The sequence below is a fragment of the Sciurus carolinensis genome, chromosome 6 (genome assembly GCF_902686445.1).
Source record: "Sciurus carolinensis chromosome 6, mSciCar1.2, whole genome shotgun sequence".
Classification (NCBI taxonomy): domain Eukaryota; kingdom Metazoa; phylum Chordata; class Mammalia; order Rodentia; family Sciuridae; genus Sciurus; species Sciurus carolinensis.
In genome coordinates, this window is record NC_062218.1 from 65,441,489 (window position 1) to 65,458,852 (window position 17,364).

At 38.3% G+C, this 17,364-nt stretch overlaps 1 protein-coding gene across 1 annotated transcript in view; it reads left to right on the forward strand.

Moving 5' to 3' along the window:
* Nucleotides 1-16,910, forward strand: part of Cmya5 (cardiomyopathy associated 5) — an 87,953-nt gene extending 71,043 nt beyond the window's left edge. The window contains 7 exon segments of the mRNA XM_047554745.1: nt 9,629-9,762; nt 11,210-11,309; nt 13,326-13,499; nt 16,471-16,498; nt 16,500-16,535; nt 16,537-16,678; nt 16,681-16,910. Of these exon segments, the coding sequence (XP_047410701.1) occupies nt 9,629-9,762; nt 11,210-11,309; nt 13,326-13,499; nt 16,471-16,498; nt 16,500-16,535; nt 16,537-16,678; nt 16,681-16,910 (844 nt within the window).
* The last annotated feature ends 454 nt before the right edge of the window (nt 16,911-17,364 follow it).

The following is a 17,364-nucleotide window of genomic DNA, read 5'->3' on the forward strand; positions in this document are numbered from 1 at the left end:
GGACAAAATTCATAGAGTAATTAATTGCTAATCACAGATCTTTATGTGGTATTGTTTTTTTGATCCAAGCTGTAATATCTGTCTGCAGGGAGTTGTTGAGAAAGTGAGTTATGTGAAGATGATCCCCTTCCAACGTTCTTGGTATTTGACTTTTTCTGAATGAAATCTTTCTTTCCAACTGAATCTAATTTGACTTTGATCATTTAAAATTTCATGCACCTCCTGGTTGTAAGTAAAATCTCAATCAATGGAAACTCAACCTGTCCTTTCACTTCCAACTTATGTTGTGTCAGTTTCCAAAAGTATTCAAGTTGTGCACAGCAGAAAACCCAGTCATAACAAAACCATTAAAACAACCCTGTAAGAACAAGAGGCAGATAATAACTCAGGGTTGAGGAGACTGTATCAGAAAGCACAGACTAAGCACAGTACCTCAATGGAACATAAAATTCAAATCTAAACTTCCTGGCAGCTCAAGTGAAAACTGGAGAGAGGGGGAGAGAGCAAGAAGGAGAAGAAAGAGATTACATAATTCATCTCTTTTCTAAAAGGAAGCACAACATTTCACTAAGACAATTATATTTCTTGACATTCAGCTCTAAGATGAATTTTTCATGTAGATCTTTATATAAGGGCTATTGAACAAGATAATAGTGATTGTCTTTAAGAGCAGTTTTACAAAAGATGCAAAAACATTTTCTATGTGATCTTTTTTTATTTTAAACAGGATCTGAAAACATTAATGGTAAATAACTGTTCTGTGTGGGCAAGTCCAGTGGGGGCCTAAAGTAATTGTCCACATATGTGGCCAGGGAGGGTAAAGGAGAGCTTAGAGAATCCAGAGGAATGAATGTTATGAGGCTCCTGGGATTCTCTGCCTGAATTATAAATGGTATCATTCAGGCTTTGGAGGGTAACTATGGAGAAAACAAAACCCCAGTCTCCTTCTATTGGAACCTTTGGTTCATGTTGATTTTATGAGAGATTCTAACTACAGGAAAGATTAAGTCCCACGGCTATAAGCATTCAGTCCCCATTTTTTTTTAATACTATTATGAACTAATGGTGACATTTAATTAACACCCCATCGCATAATATTCTCTCCTAACAAAAGAAAAATAGTTCTGTTCACCAAAATTTTTTATTGACCAAGTTTTTCTTAAAAAGGGAAGTCAATATGTAAAATTTTCTTCTTAATCCTGATTTAACCAAAATTTTTCATCTTAAACAAAATTTCCACATTTATAGTTAGTTAAAGTTTTATAAATTGCTTCAAATAGTCATTACTATTTGATTATTTGTTCTTGTATTTAACATTGCTTATGTTCTCAAGTTTTCTTTTTTCTTGTTTCTCCTTTCTACCCCTTCATACCTCACACTATGTTATGATTGTGTTTCCCAAACCTCACTCATTGTAAAAATCAAGTGGAATGATTGGTAAACATTTAGACTCACAGGCCCCTCTTAAGAGATCCCAGTTCAGCCTGGATAGGTTGGGAAGCACTGCTTCACTAGCTGGTCTTACAGGGCCCAGCAAGTACTCTGTTCACAGTTCACAGTAAATGGTGTTGATTGACTGGCTGGATGTTGGTGCTGCCAATGTGAATACCAGTAAGAGCCAACTGTGTTTTTAAAAAACAATTCATACTTAACCATCTGTTGTGCACTGCAGTGACAGCACTATCTGTAGTCTGCTTCCAGGAATCATGGCACTGGGTTCCTCCATATTGTTTGTACACAGACTGCCCCTCCCTGGGGAGAAAGCATGCTCAGACCCAGGTGTTAAACATGGCAGTATAGAAAAGGAAACTCATTTACGGGTTTGAACAAATGTGCACATTGAGATTCTGCAAACACATTTAACCAACTCCTAAACACTTCCTGACCTGGCAATATAGCTCTTAAAGTAAGTTAATCAATTTTGGGTAAATTTTGGATAGGTACTTATGGTACAAATTCAAAAGACAGAGAAAGGAATAAGTGAAAATTAGTTTCCTTCCAACCTGCATTTGTTTTTCAACAAATGGTAATATATTATATATATTCCAACCATCTTGCTTTTCTTGCTTAAAAATTTGCCTTGGTAAAGTATCCCATATCAATACATTTGGAACTGACTCAATTTTTAAAACGTTTCATTGTATTCTGTTTTAAGGCTATAATTTAATTTATCGACCAATTGAGAGACACTTAAATTGTTCCAATCTCCTGCTCTCATAAACAATACTGTAGTGAGCAACCAGGTACATATATAACATTTGTAGGATAAATTTCTCAGAGTATAATGACTGGTTAAAAAGCATGTACATTTTAAATTTTGATAGATATTGAGTTTTAAATTTTGATAGATAGAACTGACACTGGGCTAGCAGTGTATAAGTATGCTTGGCTTATACATAACTTTTCCTGTACATGGTATGATAAAACTTTCAATCTTTGGTGGTTTGATAGAAAATAGAATCTTATTATAGTTTAAGCATGCATTTCTATTGTTGGATGGAACATCTTTCTTACATTTCAGAGCTGTGTACTTTCTTTTTATAAACTGTTCATTTGATTTACCTTTTCTTTTTCTGTTAGATTGGGGCATTTTTCTTATTGATTGTAGAAGTGCTTTTTTGGTTTTGAGGAAGTTAACTTTTATGTGTGATGTGTGAAACTTTGATATTTTTTGCCATGCATTTTGAATATTAATATGTTGAATTATCAGTCTCTTTTGAAAATAGCTCTTAGTTTTAGTGTAATCTTTTTAAATGCCCTCTTCTCTCTCTCTCTCTCTCTTGCACTCTCTTGCACACATAAACACACTCTCTATGTGTATATATATATATTTTTTTTCCTCCCTGGTTTTCTATAATAGCTGATAATTTCATTTTTTAAACTAGATGTTTATCATTTGGAATATTTGAGTAGGAATAGGAAGTAGGATATCAAACTTTATTTTAGTATGACTATCCAGCTCTTCGATAACAATAAAACCTATCATTTCTCCTTTATTTGAAATTCTATCATTATTATTAAGTATGTATTCAGGAGATTATGTGTTTGACTTTATAATCTGTTCCATTGACTCATCTATTATGTCTCCATACTGCATTATTTTTATTATTATAGCTTTATTGTTTAGAATCCCTGGCAGGTTAGGTGGCCCCTTCATGGCTTTAAAAAAATATATATTTGCTAGTTTGTATTTTATGTGATCTTTAGAATCTACCTGTGTACATTCTCTTACAGTTGACCCTAACAACTTGTTATTTTTAGAGATCATGTTAAATTTATAGTTCAACTTAGGGAGAATTAAAATTTTTGTGTTGTACTTCTTATCAAAGAACCGATGTGCCTTTTCCTTTGCTCGTCTTTTGGGTATTTTCCCTCAGTAGCATCTGAAAAATGCTCTTCAATGAATTAGACAAGCATAAATATTATGTTTGTCACTGTTGTCCATAATTTATTTTGTTTTATTTTCCATATTGTCATTTTCATACAAAACTTTTGATTTCTTGTATTAGTTCCATATCTAGCCACCTTACTGAATTATTTATTTATTTAGATGCTGGGGATTGAACCAAGAGATGCATAAGGACTGAGCTACATTCTCAGCCCTTTTTATTTTTTATTTTATTTTTATTTTTTAAGTTTTTAGGGCCTCCCTGAGTTTCTGAGATTTCTCTTTTGTACTTGTAATCCTCCTGCCTGAGCCTCCTAAGTTGCTAGGATTACAGGCATGCACCCCTGGGCCTGGCTTAATTCTCTTATTATGTAAGAGGTTTTTCTGCTAATTTTCTTAGGCTTTCTAGGTAAACAGTCTTATCATCTGCAAGTGATAATGAATTTACCTCTTGTCTCCCAATTCTTTTTAAATTGGTTCTTTTTAGTTATACATGACAATAGAATCCATTTTGATATAATTATACAAACATGGAATATATCTTATTCTAATTAGGACCCCATTCTTATGGATATACATGGTGATGGAATTCACTGTGGTGTGTTCATATTTGTATATCGGAAAATTATGTCAGGTTCATTCCACTGACTTTCCTTTTCCTATTCTCCCTCCCTTCCCTTCATTCCCCTTTGTGTAATCTACTATCTATTCTTCCCCTCCCCCCCATTTATTGGGGTTAGCTTCCACATATCAGCAAAATAATTCAACCTTTGGCTTTTTGGGACTGGCATCTTTTACTTAGCATAATAGTCTCCAGATCATCCATTTACTGGAAAATGTCATAAAGTCATTCTTTTTAATGGTTGAGTAATACTCCAGTGTGTGTGTGTGTGTGGTGGTGTGTGTGTGTGTGTGTGGTATCACTTTTTCTTTACCCATTCTTCTGTTGAAGGGTGTCTAGGTTGACTCCATAACTTTGCTATTTTGAACTGAGCTGCTATAAACATTGATGTGACTGTGTCACTGTAGTATGATGATTTAAAATCCTTTGGAATTATACCCAGGAATGGACTAGATGAGTCAAATGGTGGTTCCATTCCTAGTTTTTTGAAGAATCTCCATACTGCTTTCCAGAGTGGTTGTACCAATTTGCAGTCCCACCAACAATGTACCTTTTTCCTTACATCCTTGCCAACATTTACTGTTATTTGTATTCTTCATAATTGCCATTCTGACTGGAGTGAGATGGAAGCTCAGTGTACTTTTAATTTGCATTTCTCTAATTGCTAGAGATGTTGAACATTTTTTCATATATTGTTGACCATTGTATTTCCTCTTTTGAGAAGTGTCTGTTCAGTTCCTTTGCCCACTTATTGATTGGGTTATTTGGTTTTTGGTTGTTTTTTTTAATCACTTTAACCATTTTATTTTTAAAATTATTTATATTTTTATTTTTTATAGACTGCATTTGATTCATTGTAAACAAATGGTGTACATCATTTCATTTCTATGGTTGTACACGATGTATATTCATACCATTTGTGTAATCTACGTGTACATAGGGTAATGATATCTGTCTGGTGTTAAGTTTTTTTGAGTTCTTAAATATCTTGGAAGTTAATTCTCTATCTAGGTGCGGGTGGCAAAGATTTTTTCCCATTTTGTAGGCTCTCTCTTCATGCTCTGTTTCCTTTGCTATGAAGAAGCTTCTGAGATTGGTGCCATCCATTAATTGATTATTGATTTTACTTCTTGAACTTTAGAAGTCTTGTTAAGAAAGTCAGTTTCTGAACTGATATGTTGAATTGTTGGGTCTACATTTTCTTCTAGTATGTGCAGGGTCTCTGGAGGTCTAATTCCCAGAACATTGATCCACTTTGAGTTTTGTGCAGAGTGAGAGGGTTGAATTTTATTCGACTACATATGGATTTCCATTTTCCTCGCACCATTTGTTGAAGAGGCTATCTTTTCTTCAATGTATGTTTTTGGTGCCTTTTGTCTAGTATGAGTCAACTATATTCATGTGGGTTTTCTCAGTGTCTTCTATTCTGTTCTATTGGTCTTCTTGCCTGCTTGGTGGTAGTACTGTGCCATTTTGTTACTATAGCTGTGTAGTATAATTTAAGGTCTGGTATTGTGATGCCTCCTGCTTCACTTTTCTTGCTAAAGATTGCTTTGGCTACTCTAGTTCTTTTATTCCTTCAAATGGATTTTGGGACTGATTTTTTTATTTCTATAAAGAATGTCATTCGAATTTTGATGGGAATTTTATTGAACCTGTATAGCACTTTTGGTAGTATGGCCATTTTAATAATTTTAATTCTGCCTATCCAAGAACATGGGAGGTCCTTTCCATCTTCTAAGGTCTTCCTCGATTTCTTTCTTTAGTGTTCTGCAGTTTTCATTGTAGAGTCTTCACCTCTTTTGTTTTATTGATTCCTAAGTTTGTTTTTTTTTGTTTTTTTTTTTGTTTTTTGAGGCTATTGTGAATGGAATGGTTTTCCTAATTTCTCTTCCTGCTGGTTTGTCTTTGGAGGATAGGAACCCAGTTTCTCTTTTAATCTCATATACCTAAACTCAATGCTTTCAGTAATTTTCCCCCATATGCATTATGTACCGAATGATTTCTTACTTTCTGAAGATACTTTTTAGTGCCCCACTTTACATGATCCTTCCCCTATTATCCATGGTCAGTGGCACGAAACTTCCTAGTTATTCCTTGCAAAACTACAGAGTGAAGAACTTGAACTATAAAGGCCTTTCTTTTTTCTTTCTTCTTTCTTTCTTTTTTTTCTTTTCTTTCTTTCTTCTTTCTTTCTTTCTTTGTTCTTTTTAGTTATACATAACATTAGGATTCACTTTGACATAATTATAAAGGATGGAATATAATTTGCTCTAATTCAGTCCTAGTACTTCACCCTTTGCCTACCCTTCTCACTACTCCTGTTCCCTTCCCTCTAATCTACTGATATCTGAAAGGCTCGTCTTACATTGAACATTTGTCAGCCTTCTAGCCACTTGTTCGCCCTCTGAAACAATCAAGGAGGAGACCAGTGTCTCAAGCACATGGCAGTCCTCTGGGCTTCTGAGGAAATAGCAGGTCTCTTGTAAGGTATGTCTTTCTGCTTTACAGTGTTGGAGCTTAATAAAGGTCTTTTGTCCCATTGATGGAGAGAGGAGCAGGCTGAGAGTCCTCTGAAGCCCTGCCAAGCACAGAGGCCTAAAGCTTCAGCCCCATTTGGCTTTGTTCCACCAACAATCTGCTCATTTTCTGATGCATCAGGGTTTCAAGGTGTTCCTGGTTCTTACATCTCTGGAATATCTACACATAAAGCTATCTCTTTCCACTGCACAATGGCACTTTTAGAGAGAGTCTCACACTTAAGCCCCAAAGTGTGACCATTTGGGTCTTTTCTTAATTGTCTTTTGTATGGGCTCTAGACTTTCAGTTATAGTCACACACCTCAGCCATACTAATTTACTGGTTTAAAATCCTTCTTAATTAATCACTGACAACTACTGTGATTCCATTTGCGATCTGAACTCTTTGGGTATTCAGTTTGGGTCTCCTGTGAACTGAATTCTAATGCAAACTAGGCAAAACTCATTATGAGTCATGTGGATTTATTGCAATTATAATTTTTTGTTTTTGAACATTAAAAAGCCCATAATCTCTAGAAGGGCACCACTCTTCAGATTACAGATTTCAAAAATTTTCAAAATTTTTATTTTCACTTGACTAAAAGTAGGCACTGACATGAAAACTTTGGTGACATCTGAGTGAATTCAGATGGGATGAATAGACATGGCAGGGAGCTATTAATATCTGATCTTTTTCACTTTGTTCTTGGTACTTGAGATGGTAACTTATTAATAATAACACTTTCCCGTTTTATACTACTTCTGTTTTGTGGCCTACTGCTTTTGTTTACAGATTCAGTGAGTGCCTTATACGTATTTGTTGAACCTACATGACCTGTTTCCACACACTGAAAACAGGACCTCATCCTATATTTATACTTCAGTGTCATGTAAACCTTTGCTTTTTAGCTGAGTAGTGAGACACAGCATGTGGTCAATGATGAATATGGAATTTCCTCCTTGGCAGACTTTGTATGACTGAAAAGCAAATACTTAACTAAAAAGCAGCATACTTGGTATTTAACAGCTTCATCATTACAAAATGAAGCCAGTGTGTTCCGTCTAGTATCTTGAGCTAAAATTTCTTTATCTGTCCTTGCCACTTCCCCTTCAGGCTTCAGGGTGACAAGCAGAGACGAGTGTGGAAACATTACAAGTGATCCTAATATTTATTTAATGGGCAAATGAAGTCTGAATATTCAGTTCAGGCTGAGTATGCTTATTGAGACAATAATTTTATTATAATTATAATGTTCATTAAAAACATATTTTAGTTATCAGTTAATAAGATAAGCAATACATCTTCTAGAATAATATTGTATATTAGTCAGGAATTACATTCTCAGTCATAGAACACAGTTTTCCATTAACTAACTGCAGATAGTTGCCAGTGGTCACATGGCTCATGCTCATCCATCCATCCTCAATACCATCTGAAGATAGTTCTCTAAGGAGGGCCTGGTCAGGTGAGAGTTTCAGAAATAGAACAATATAATTTGAAGTTGGACAGACATTTCCAGACACAGGCATAAAGAGGCAGATACAGGGGCTGGGGAGATAGCTCAGGTTGGTACAGTGCTTACCTTACAAGCAGAGGGCCCTGGGTTCGATCCCCAGCACCAAAAAAAAAAAAAAAAAAAAAAAAAATTCAGATACACAGATAGGTCCCCGCTGCTCCCCTCCCCTTCCTTGTGAGGACCGACACAGTGAATTTTTGTAATTCTACACATGGGGCAGGGGAGGAATGTTATTCCCTACTGATTGTTTGCTTTTAAGAGTTTTATATTAGTTTGCTGAGTCAACATTTTTTCTGATTCTCCATGTTACTCTCTAAGGTGCGTATTGAGATATGAATTAAGTCAATAAAAGTAGAAATACCCTGAAAAAAACAAAAACAAAAACAAAAACCACTCCTTTTGATTCTAATGCTTTTTGTGTACATTCATTAACAACCAAAGAGGAGAAAGAAAAGAAACAATAAAGACAACAAAATCTCCACTTCTCCTGAGAGTGAATGTTTGAAGGCAATTGTGCTGTTATTTTCATTGACCACCATCCAGCACACATTCCTCAAGAACAGGGCTCTGGCTCTCTAGCAGCCAGGCTAGGGATTCTTTCATTAGCAAGAAGCCTAGCTTGTAACTCTTCTTCTAGGCTTTTCCAAAGGGAGGTCTTAAAGAAAGAGGCTTGTGGGGTTTTTTTTTTTTGCATCTATTGCTCTAGGCCCATTATCAAGCAGATTAAAGAGAATGGAGAAGAAGCTCAAACAATTCCAGCTCATATGGCAAGTTCATGAGAGCTCCTTCTTCAAATTCAGCAATTCTACTTATATTAAGTGGTATACTTGCCAAGTTCACTGCCCAACTAAACCCACTACCAGCACTTAATTTAAATGAATGATGTAGGAATAACTTTAAGGGGAAAATTTTGAGGGACTTCCCCCACCCACTGCCCAGGATTGTTTGCTTTAAGAGATATTGTCAGACTGGAGGTGTATCCAAGTGGTAGAGTGCTTGCCTAGCATGTGTGAGGCCCAGGGTTTGATCCCTAGCACCTCAAAAAGTAAATAAATAAAATATATTGTCTTCTTTAAAGATCTGCAGTTTCTATTAACTTTGGTGACTTTGGCATGATAAACACACAAAATCATCATTACTCACACCAAGTTTTCCACATTTGGAATATGTTAATGAGATAATCAGGCTCCTTCATATTATAATTTGGTTTCATCTTAATCCAAAAGTGTTCTCTCAGCCAGAAATTCATAAAGAAAATAATACATTCCTAGAGATTCATTAACCATAAAATTATTGGTCTTTCTTTAGATTTCTTTTTTTTTTTTTTTAAAGCTGTCTGGTTCTGTTCCAAAGAGCATTCTGGAAGATACATTCTGGTCAAAAGCTGACAAAAATAGAAGTGATTTTATAAAGTAATCTTAGTGAACAATGGTCATTATACATAATCTGTCTTGCTAACACCCTGGTCATAAGAAGAAGAAAATAAATTATTTGTTATCAATAAAAATATTATTTTACTGCAGAAATTAAATATGAGTCAGTAAGCACATTGCATTAAAAATTATTTTTCTTTTGTATTTAGATCTTTCTCTGGAATTAAAGGAATCCAGTTAAAAGTTAACCTCCAACCCAATGACAATTACTTTTTCTATGTGAGAGCCATTAATGCATTTGGGACAAGTGAACAGAGTGAAGCTGCTCTCATCTCCACCAGAGGTACTTTCTCCTTCATACATAGCAAGCTGTCTCTGCATTTTCTTCTCATCCCTTCTACCACCCAGAGAAGAAGTCTTCGAGGGAAACTTCATAAAAGTCCTAACCTGCTGTCAGTGCTAACCTGCTCTCAGTGTTTTGTCACAAGGTCCCAAGACTGGTCAGAGATCAAGATGTTCTTTTATTTTCTGACTCAGAGGTTTTCAAGGTTGGCTGGTATTAGCAATCAATCAGGGTGCTTAAAAAATATTGATGCCCTGGCCCCACTCCCAGAGTAATTGATTTAATTGATCTGGGGATAGGTGTGAATATTTGTGGTTTTAGAAATCTCTCCAGATGATTTGTGTCTCACAACGTGTTGTAATTTGTGGATGGTGTGTGTGTGTGTATGTGTGTGTGTGTGAGAGAGAGAGAGAGAAAGAGAGAGAAAGGGGGGGCACACACGTGCGTGTGTGTGTGTGGTGGAATAGGTTATTCCTAATCTCTTACACTGTGAACTCTGTGAAGACATTTCCAGTATCTTTTTCCCCAGCCCTTTTTATTTTTTATTTGGAGACAGGGTCTTGCTAAGTTGCTTAGGACCTCACTAAATTGCTGAGGCTAACTTTGAACTTGTGATCCTCCTGTCTCAGCCTCCCAAGTTGCTGGGCCTGGCAAGTTTCCAGTCCTGTTTTGCTTATTCTAGTTTGTGCTAATTAATGTTTGTTGAATGAATGAATGAATGGATGAGTAAATCAAATCATAAAACTGTTCAATGGCATTTTGGGAAAAATACCCAGAAGATGCCAACAAAGTGTTTGACTATTCTCAGTTATTGTGAAAAGGAAGTGAGGAATGGAAAAGTGATCATTTTGTTACCTTATCCTAGATTTAGAGATGGCACAAGATTGAGGGAGTCACATTAAGTCCTTTGTTTAACCAGTAAAATCTTGTGCATGGTGATTTGCTTGTTTGTTAGGGAGGGCAAGCTTGGAGTTCAGGGAGAGAAGATTCAAGGGCTTTATGCAGGAATGTTGTCCTTGCAGTTGCAATATGGCACCTGTATCTTCCCTCATTAGAACCCTTCCTGTAGGTTAAACCAGAGCACCCCCAATTTTACTGTGCACCCAAATCTTCTGATTTAGGAGATCTGGGATGGGGCTAGCAATTCTGCATTCTTAACTAGTTTCTAGGAATGTGATGCTGCTGGTCCGAGGAGCACACTCTGTGCAGCAGAGCGAGCGCTAGCACAGGACACACTGATGAGGATGTCCCTGCAGCACCAGGTAGAGGTAACCAGTCAGGCATCCACTAATGCCTTATCTTAAATGACATTTCAGCTGTGAATCTGAAAACACTGAGCAAGGGATTTTGATAGCAGAGAAAAGGAAGACTAGGTCTGAAATGTGGAGCTTGGTGTAGCTGTTGCCATTGTGGTAATATTATCATCCTATTTTGTTAACTGCCACAGGAACCAGATTTCTCTTGTTGAGAGAAACAGCTCATCCTGCCCTTCAGATTTCCTCAAATGGGACAGTGATCAGCTTCACTGAGAGGAGACGGCTAAGAGAGTAAGTAGAGAAGAAAGCACAAGTGGTGCTGGAAGTCGCCTCTGCGTGGCCTCCCTGAATGTGTTCTTGGTTTAATGAATGTGCCTGATACAGTTTGAATATCAATGTGTACACACACCTCTAGCTGTTGTGGCTTATTAGGAAGGGGTAAATGGCAGTGAGAGTTCATAACTTGGAGCAAGTCTCAATGTTGTTATTAGAAAAATAAGCACAGACAGTTTGGGTTAAAACACTGGCTGTTTTGAGGTATTATCTCTGTTTCAATGAAAACCAGAGTCCAGTTAATAATTCTACCATTTTCAATAGCAAACTAGATTTTGTATCAACCACTTGATAAAGAATAGAATAGACAGACATTTTATTGAGTTCCTAGTTCTGACCACAGAATCTTGCCCTTTATAGTAGCATCAAAGAAAAGAACCAAAAACAGGATAGGGTGGGGTGATGGCCCTGAAATTTTTCTGCAACCTTTCATGATTGTTATGAGGGTCAGAATGGCCAAATGGGAGGAGGTATGTGAACATCTTTTGAAACAAGCTGCTGAGAGGCTGATGTGCCAGCGGTTGGCTGCCAGCGAGAGCTCATGGTAAAGTCCCTGGCAGCCTGTGGTGACTTGCACTCTCCCTCTCAGGTTGTTTCTTGCCTGTCTGTGGTACAGCTCAGGTGTCACCTGCTCCTGGAAATGGCCAATCCTTCTCTGGGCCCTGGTACCTTCTGACCTTAATATGTATAAAAGGACTAAGAACTTGTGAAGTCATTTGACAACCACTCAATCATGAATAACTGTCAAACAACAGCCCTGCCTTATGCATCTTTGAATCCCCACAATCTAACATGGCTTCTGGAACATCATGGGTGCTAAAAATATTCACGAGTGAGTTCAGAGAAAAAAGAAGTTTCAAGAAATAGGTTGAACTTTTCTGTCTTTTTTGGATTTCTCAAAAAATCAAAAAGAAAAGAAATGTACTGGAGGTTGGCAAGAGTTCATAGATAATAATTGATGAAAAGTATAATGTATTTTATGGAATTTTATTTATTTATTATTAACCTAAAAATTAGCTCATAAATATCAGGCAGCAGGGCTTTGCTTCAGGGAGTGAGGGCTTGTCAGTAGCCACTTCTCTCAAATGAGGTGGTTGAGTAAAGACATGAGAAAGTGAAATACATTCCCTTGCATTCATCATTTTCTCATCTGTTAAAGGGAGAGGGAGAGTTGCTGACTGAATATTAACACTGCTGAAATTAAAATGCCTCCTGCTGTCTCAGCCATTTCCAAGCAAAACTGAGAAATTCATGCAAACAAGGTCACCCATCAGCAGCAGAAAGTGCTTTGGGTTCCATTAGGATGTACGTTTTTATAAGAATAGGATGAGACAAAAAAGAGGCTTAAACAAACTTCACAGGGGCACTAATCCAATCCAAGAGGTCAGAGTCATGAAGAATGGGGACCACAGCCTCTGCAAAGCCCCCTAATCAGACCTGTGCCAATTCATATACCCTGCTTGCCTCTGGTCTCCCAGCAGTCTTGCCATTTAAGAGCCTCAACTATTCTGGTTGTTGTGCCCAAGGAAGTCAGTGGAAACTGGTAACTCGTTGCTAAAGATATTAGAGATTCCTTTTTTGCAAGTTCTGGAAGAAAACTTTGCAGTCATAGTCCTCACCTGCCCCTCCTTGTATTTCCTGCCTCTTCACAATAGAAGAGATTATGCCATTTCTTTTCTTTCCACCATTATTCTAGTTATTTCCTGGTTTCCAGCTCTCTTGAGAGATGCAATGTGCCATATGTGCATCTCCATGAGACAGTGGACATATGTCAAAAACATGGTGAGAGTTTGGGGAATTTCTGGGGCCGGCTGATCATTGGTAGGAGCACAATGATAAAGAATATCCTCAAATTCCAGCAGTTTCCAAAGATAGAGTTCTGCCAAAGGGTGTGTGAAGGTGTGACTGTTGAAACTCATAAATGAAGACTGGTGATTCCTGTGCTAAGCTTAATGTGCTCGACTTTGCCTGCAGAGTTCCATCAGTGCTGGGTGAGGAGCTGCCTGCCTGTGGCCAACATTACTGGGAAACCACGGTCACAGACTGCCCAGCTTATCGACTTGGCATCTGTTCCAGTTCAGCTGTGCGGGCTGGGGCTCTGGGACAAGGAGAGACCTCATGGTACATGCACTGCTCTGAGCCACAGAGGTAAGCCAGAGCCTTGCCTCTCTTCACTTAATCCAAGTGTCATGTGTAGGTCTAGGTAGGGGTCTCTGAGGGACCTAATAAAGAAGATCCCACTTTCCTGCCCAAGTTCTGAGCTACCTAAAAAAGACAAGAGTCAAGTATATGGAGACTAAAATATTCCTCTGCTTACTGAGGAAGTTGGTTTTAGAGAATGTGGAGCATCTTCATAATCATAATCTTGTGGGCAAGAAGGTTCCTTATATTGAGTCTTATTATTAAGTGGACTTACCCAACTGTTAGAGCCCTGGCTGGGCCAGCCTCCCTTCCATGCAGGGTGGACTGGGTCTTGGAGAATCAGGGAAGGATATGTGTCTTCCCAGTTAGCTCATAGACCAAGAGATAGGGAAGAGATAGGGAAAAACTACGTGGCAGTTTTTCCTTCTAAACTCACCCAGGTGGATGGAGACCACAGGATGATGCTTAAAGGAGGAAGAAGTGGATCCCCAGCACTCCCCTGGCATTGGTCCATATCAGGGTTTGGCAAACTATAGTCCATTGACCAAATAGGACCCTCTGCCTGCTTTTGTGCATGAAGTTTTATTGGAACACAGTCACGCTCACTTGCTTATCTATTATCTGTGACTACTTTTGCACTATAGGGGCAGAAAGTGAATGACCTGCGAATGCTTTATTTATTATCTGTCCCTTTAGAGAAAGTTTGTCCCTCCCTGGTCTATATTATCATATTGTTTGGTTGGCTGATGTGAAAAAGTCATGAACTGTGTTAGTCACAGAGAGAGAGGGCAAGCATGTTGTGATCTGAACACGCTCATGGCATTGTCCAATAGAAAGAGTGCTGAAGTAGGAGCCAGAACCCTGAGTTTAGTCCTGGCTCCCTCCTTGGTTAGACTCCTTTTGGTGCTGGCCATAATCTCTGAGCAGTCCTCCTATGCTTTTCCTGTCTCAGCAGGGAACAGTAATGCCTGGTCTACTACATTTGGGGTTGTGAGGATCACATGAAATTAGGTACAGGGAAGCATTTTGACATTGTAAAGTGTACAAATGGGACGCATTATTCAAATATAAGACTTTAAAAAGGAAGTCTTCAGTGCTTGCTAGTTCCCAGAAAAGGCCCACAGATTGGGATTTTGCATATCTTTGGCTGCACATTTTTCCCTGCATCCTACTTGACAGTTTGAGTCTCTGAGTAGGTTCATAAGGACACCATCTCCAAACGCTATTTAAAGTCACATTTCATCAAGTTAGAGCAATTAAGATTAATTGATATTCAGTGCTGTGCCATGCTTAAGGACTCAGCCCCTGCCCAGAATTTGAAATCACTCAAATGCAGAGATTATAATCAATTTGGAGCCAAAACTAAGTATTAATTTCACAATAACCCATAAGAACCCAAACCAAAGACTAGCCTCCAAACAAATTTCTAGTAGACAGAAAATATAGTATATTTGTTGACAAGTTCAACCTACAACTTCAGTCTTTGGCTCTTTGAGGCCTAGTGGGGGATGCTGGGAGGAAGAGGACAGTGACCTCTTTGGCCACAGCACAGTGAGGTCAGCCTAAGGTGCCTTCATTTCTTGCTCCGAGGGTTCAGTATAGAGAACCTGAGGACTTAAGGTGCAGGGAGAGAAGCTGCTGAAGACCCTCCTGTATTTTTCACTTTTTCTGGCTTAATGATTTTAACCCAAGCTAGATTACTCTTGATTCTGCTCACATGAAATCTGGGCTTTACTATGTCATAGTTGGAAGGGAGATGTGAAGAGAGTCTCAGGAGCATTCACTGGCTTTCTTCCTGTCCGTTCCTAACTTTGCCAGCCTAACCCAAGCCTTCCTCACCTCCTTTACTGATTTTATCATAGCCATCCTGCCTGTGCGCTGGCTGCTAGTCTCTGCCCTCTCCATGTTGTTCTACAAGGGACAACTGGAAAGTGTTTCTAAACATCATTTTCTCTCACCTCTTTCTTCTCTTCCATCTCTCATTCCTTCCCTTCTCCTGTTGTCAGGGCCTCACTCTTAGTTTCTAAGATTGGTGGGATCAAACCCCCATTTTTTTTGCCTGGGGCATTTATGCTTTTCTGGTCAGCAATTTCTTCCCCTGTCTGGCCTTGAACCTTTTCCTTCACAACAAAAACAGGTGCATTAAATGTGTTGAGTAAACATTTGAAGATACTATGCCCTGACATGTCTTCTCAGCCCTATTCTGATTTAGGTAACAGTTTTTTCCTGCCTGTGTTGTACAATGTGGGCTTCCAGAGGGCAAGGACACTTTTCTGTAGTCATTCATGTCCCTCAGAGGTCCTAGGAAGTGCTGGATATGCATATATGCCCAAGGAACCCTTGTTGAACTGAATGTATTTGAATTAAAGAAAGAAACCAAAGGCAACTGATTCTGGCTGCAAGGATGCTGAAAACACCAAGATGAAATGGAGAGTTGGTTTGGGGCTGGGGGAGCATATACAAAGCATGAAGTTGGCAAAAATGATGAAATTTTTCTTAAACTTCATAAAGGCCCTTATGTAAGTTACCTATAAACTGGCAGAACTGTAAAATGAATATATTGTATGGAAGGCAGGCATGCAGTACTTTTTAAAATACATGGCAGCCTCAAAGGAGTTTTATTCAAAAGAGTGACACACCATGAATGCGGTAGTTAAAACATGTGGGCAGCTGGGAAAGAATTAGAATGTTGAGAAAAATCACAAGGGAGGCATATGTTGGCTATTCTGGGACTGCCTCCTAATGCAGAAGGAGCAAAATTATTAAAAATGCTTGTCTGTTGAGATGAGCCGTGCATTTTAGCATCTTGCAGGAATCTGGTTAAAGTATTTGGAATCACATTATTGCAACTCTTTATTTTAAATGGAAGTCTATAACTGAAAAAAAAAAAAATGGTTATCTATCTACCAGTGATTCTCCTTATCAAATTCTTCAAGTTTTCCCCAAGTTTTAAGATTCCCGTTCTGTTTTATTTCAGATACACATTTTTCTACAAGTGCATTGTGGAGTGACGTTCATGTGACGGAGCGTCCAGCCAGAGTGGGGCATTCTGCTGGACTACAACAACCAGAGACTTCTATTCATAAATGCCGAGAGTGGACAGTTGCTTTTCATCGTGAGGCACAGGTTTAATGAGGGTGTTCACCCTGCCTTTGCCCTGGAGAAGCCTGGAAAATGTACTTTGCACCGGGGATAGAGCCCCCAGATTCTGAAGGCACAAGTGATCCTTGGCTTTCAGAGTTTGCAAGAGCATGGACCAACTTTGGGGGTCGGTTCTTCTTTCTCTTGGGTGCTACCACATTATTCAAAAGTCTCTCACGCATTCCAGTAATGATAGACTATATGCATGGCAATCAGCACATGAGAAACCGCACCAAGAACACCTATGACTTTATCGACGTCAGTGTTGTGAGGTAAAGAGAAGAATTAAGACAACCTCCACCCTTTGGTTCACATGTTGAGTTTTTCCTAAATTAAAAGGAAGTTCTCTCGACCTGGGAACTGAAATAGAGAAGTGGACTTCCACCTGTGTTGTTGGTAAAAGAAATGCTCTGATGGACAGGTTGGAGTTGAAGGAAAAGGTTGTGCTAGTGACACGGCTCTGAAAAAAGTATGGATTTTCCACAAGAAAATGTCACCTTGCTTCACTAAAGGATGATGAATTCTAATCATTAGAGAAAGTGTTATAGCTGTTCTAAATTTATAATGAACTCTTTTGTAATATTGTATACAGTAGAAATGTGAGTCTCATTGCCCTGGAATTTTAAGCGTAGAAAAGTGCAAGGTATTAGAAATTTTCATTTGTTAAATAAATGTTTAGAGTCTTATAAAACAAAACATGTTGTGTGAACTTACTGCATGAAACTTATGG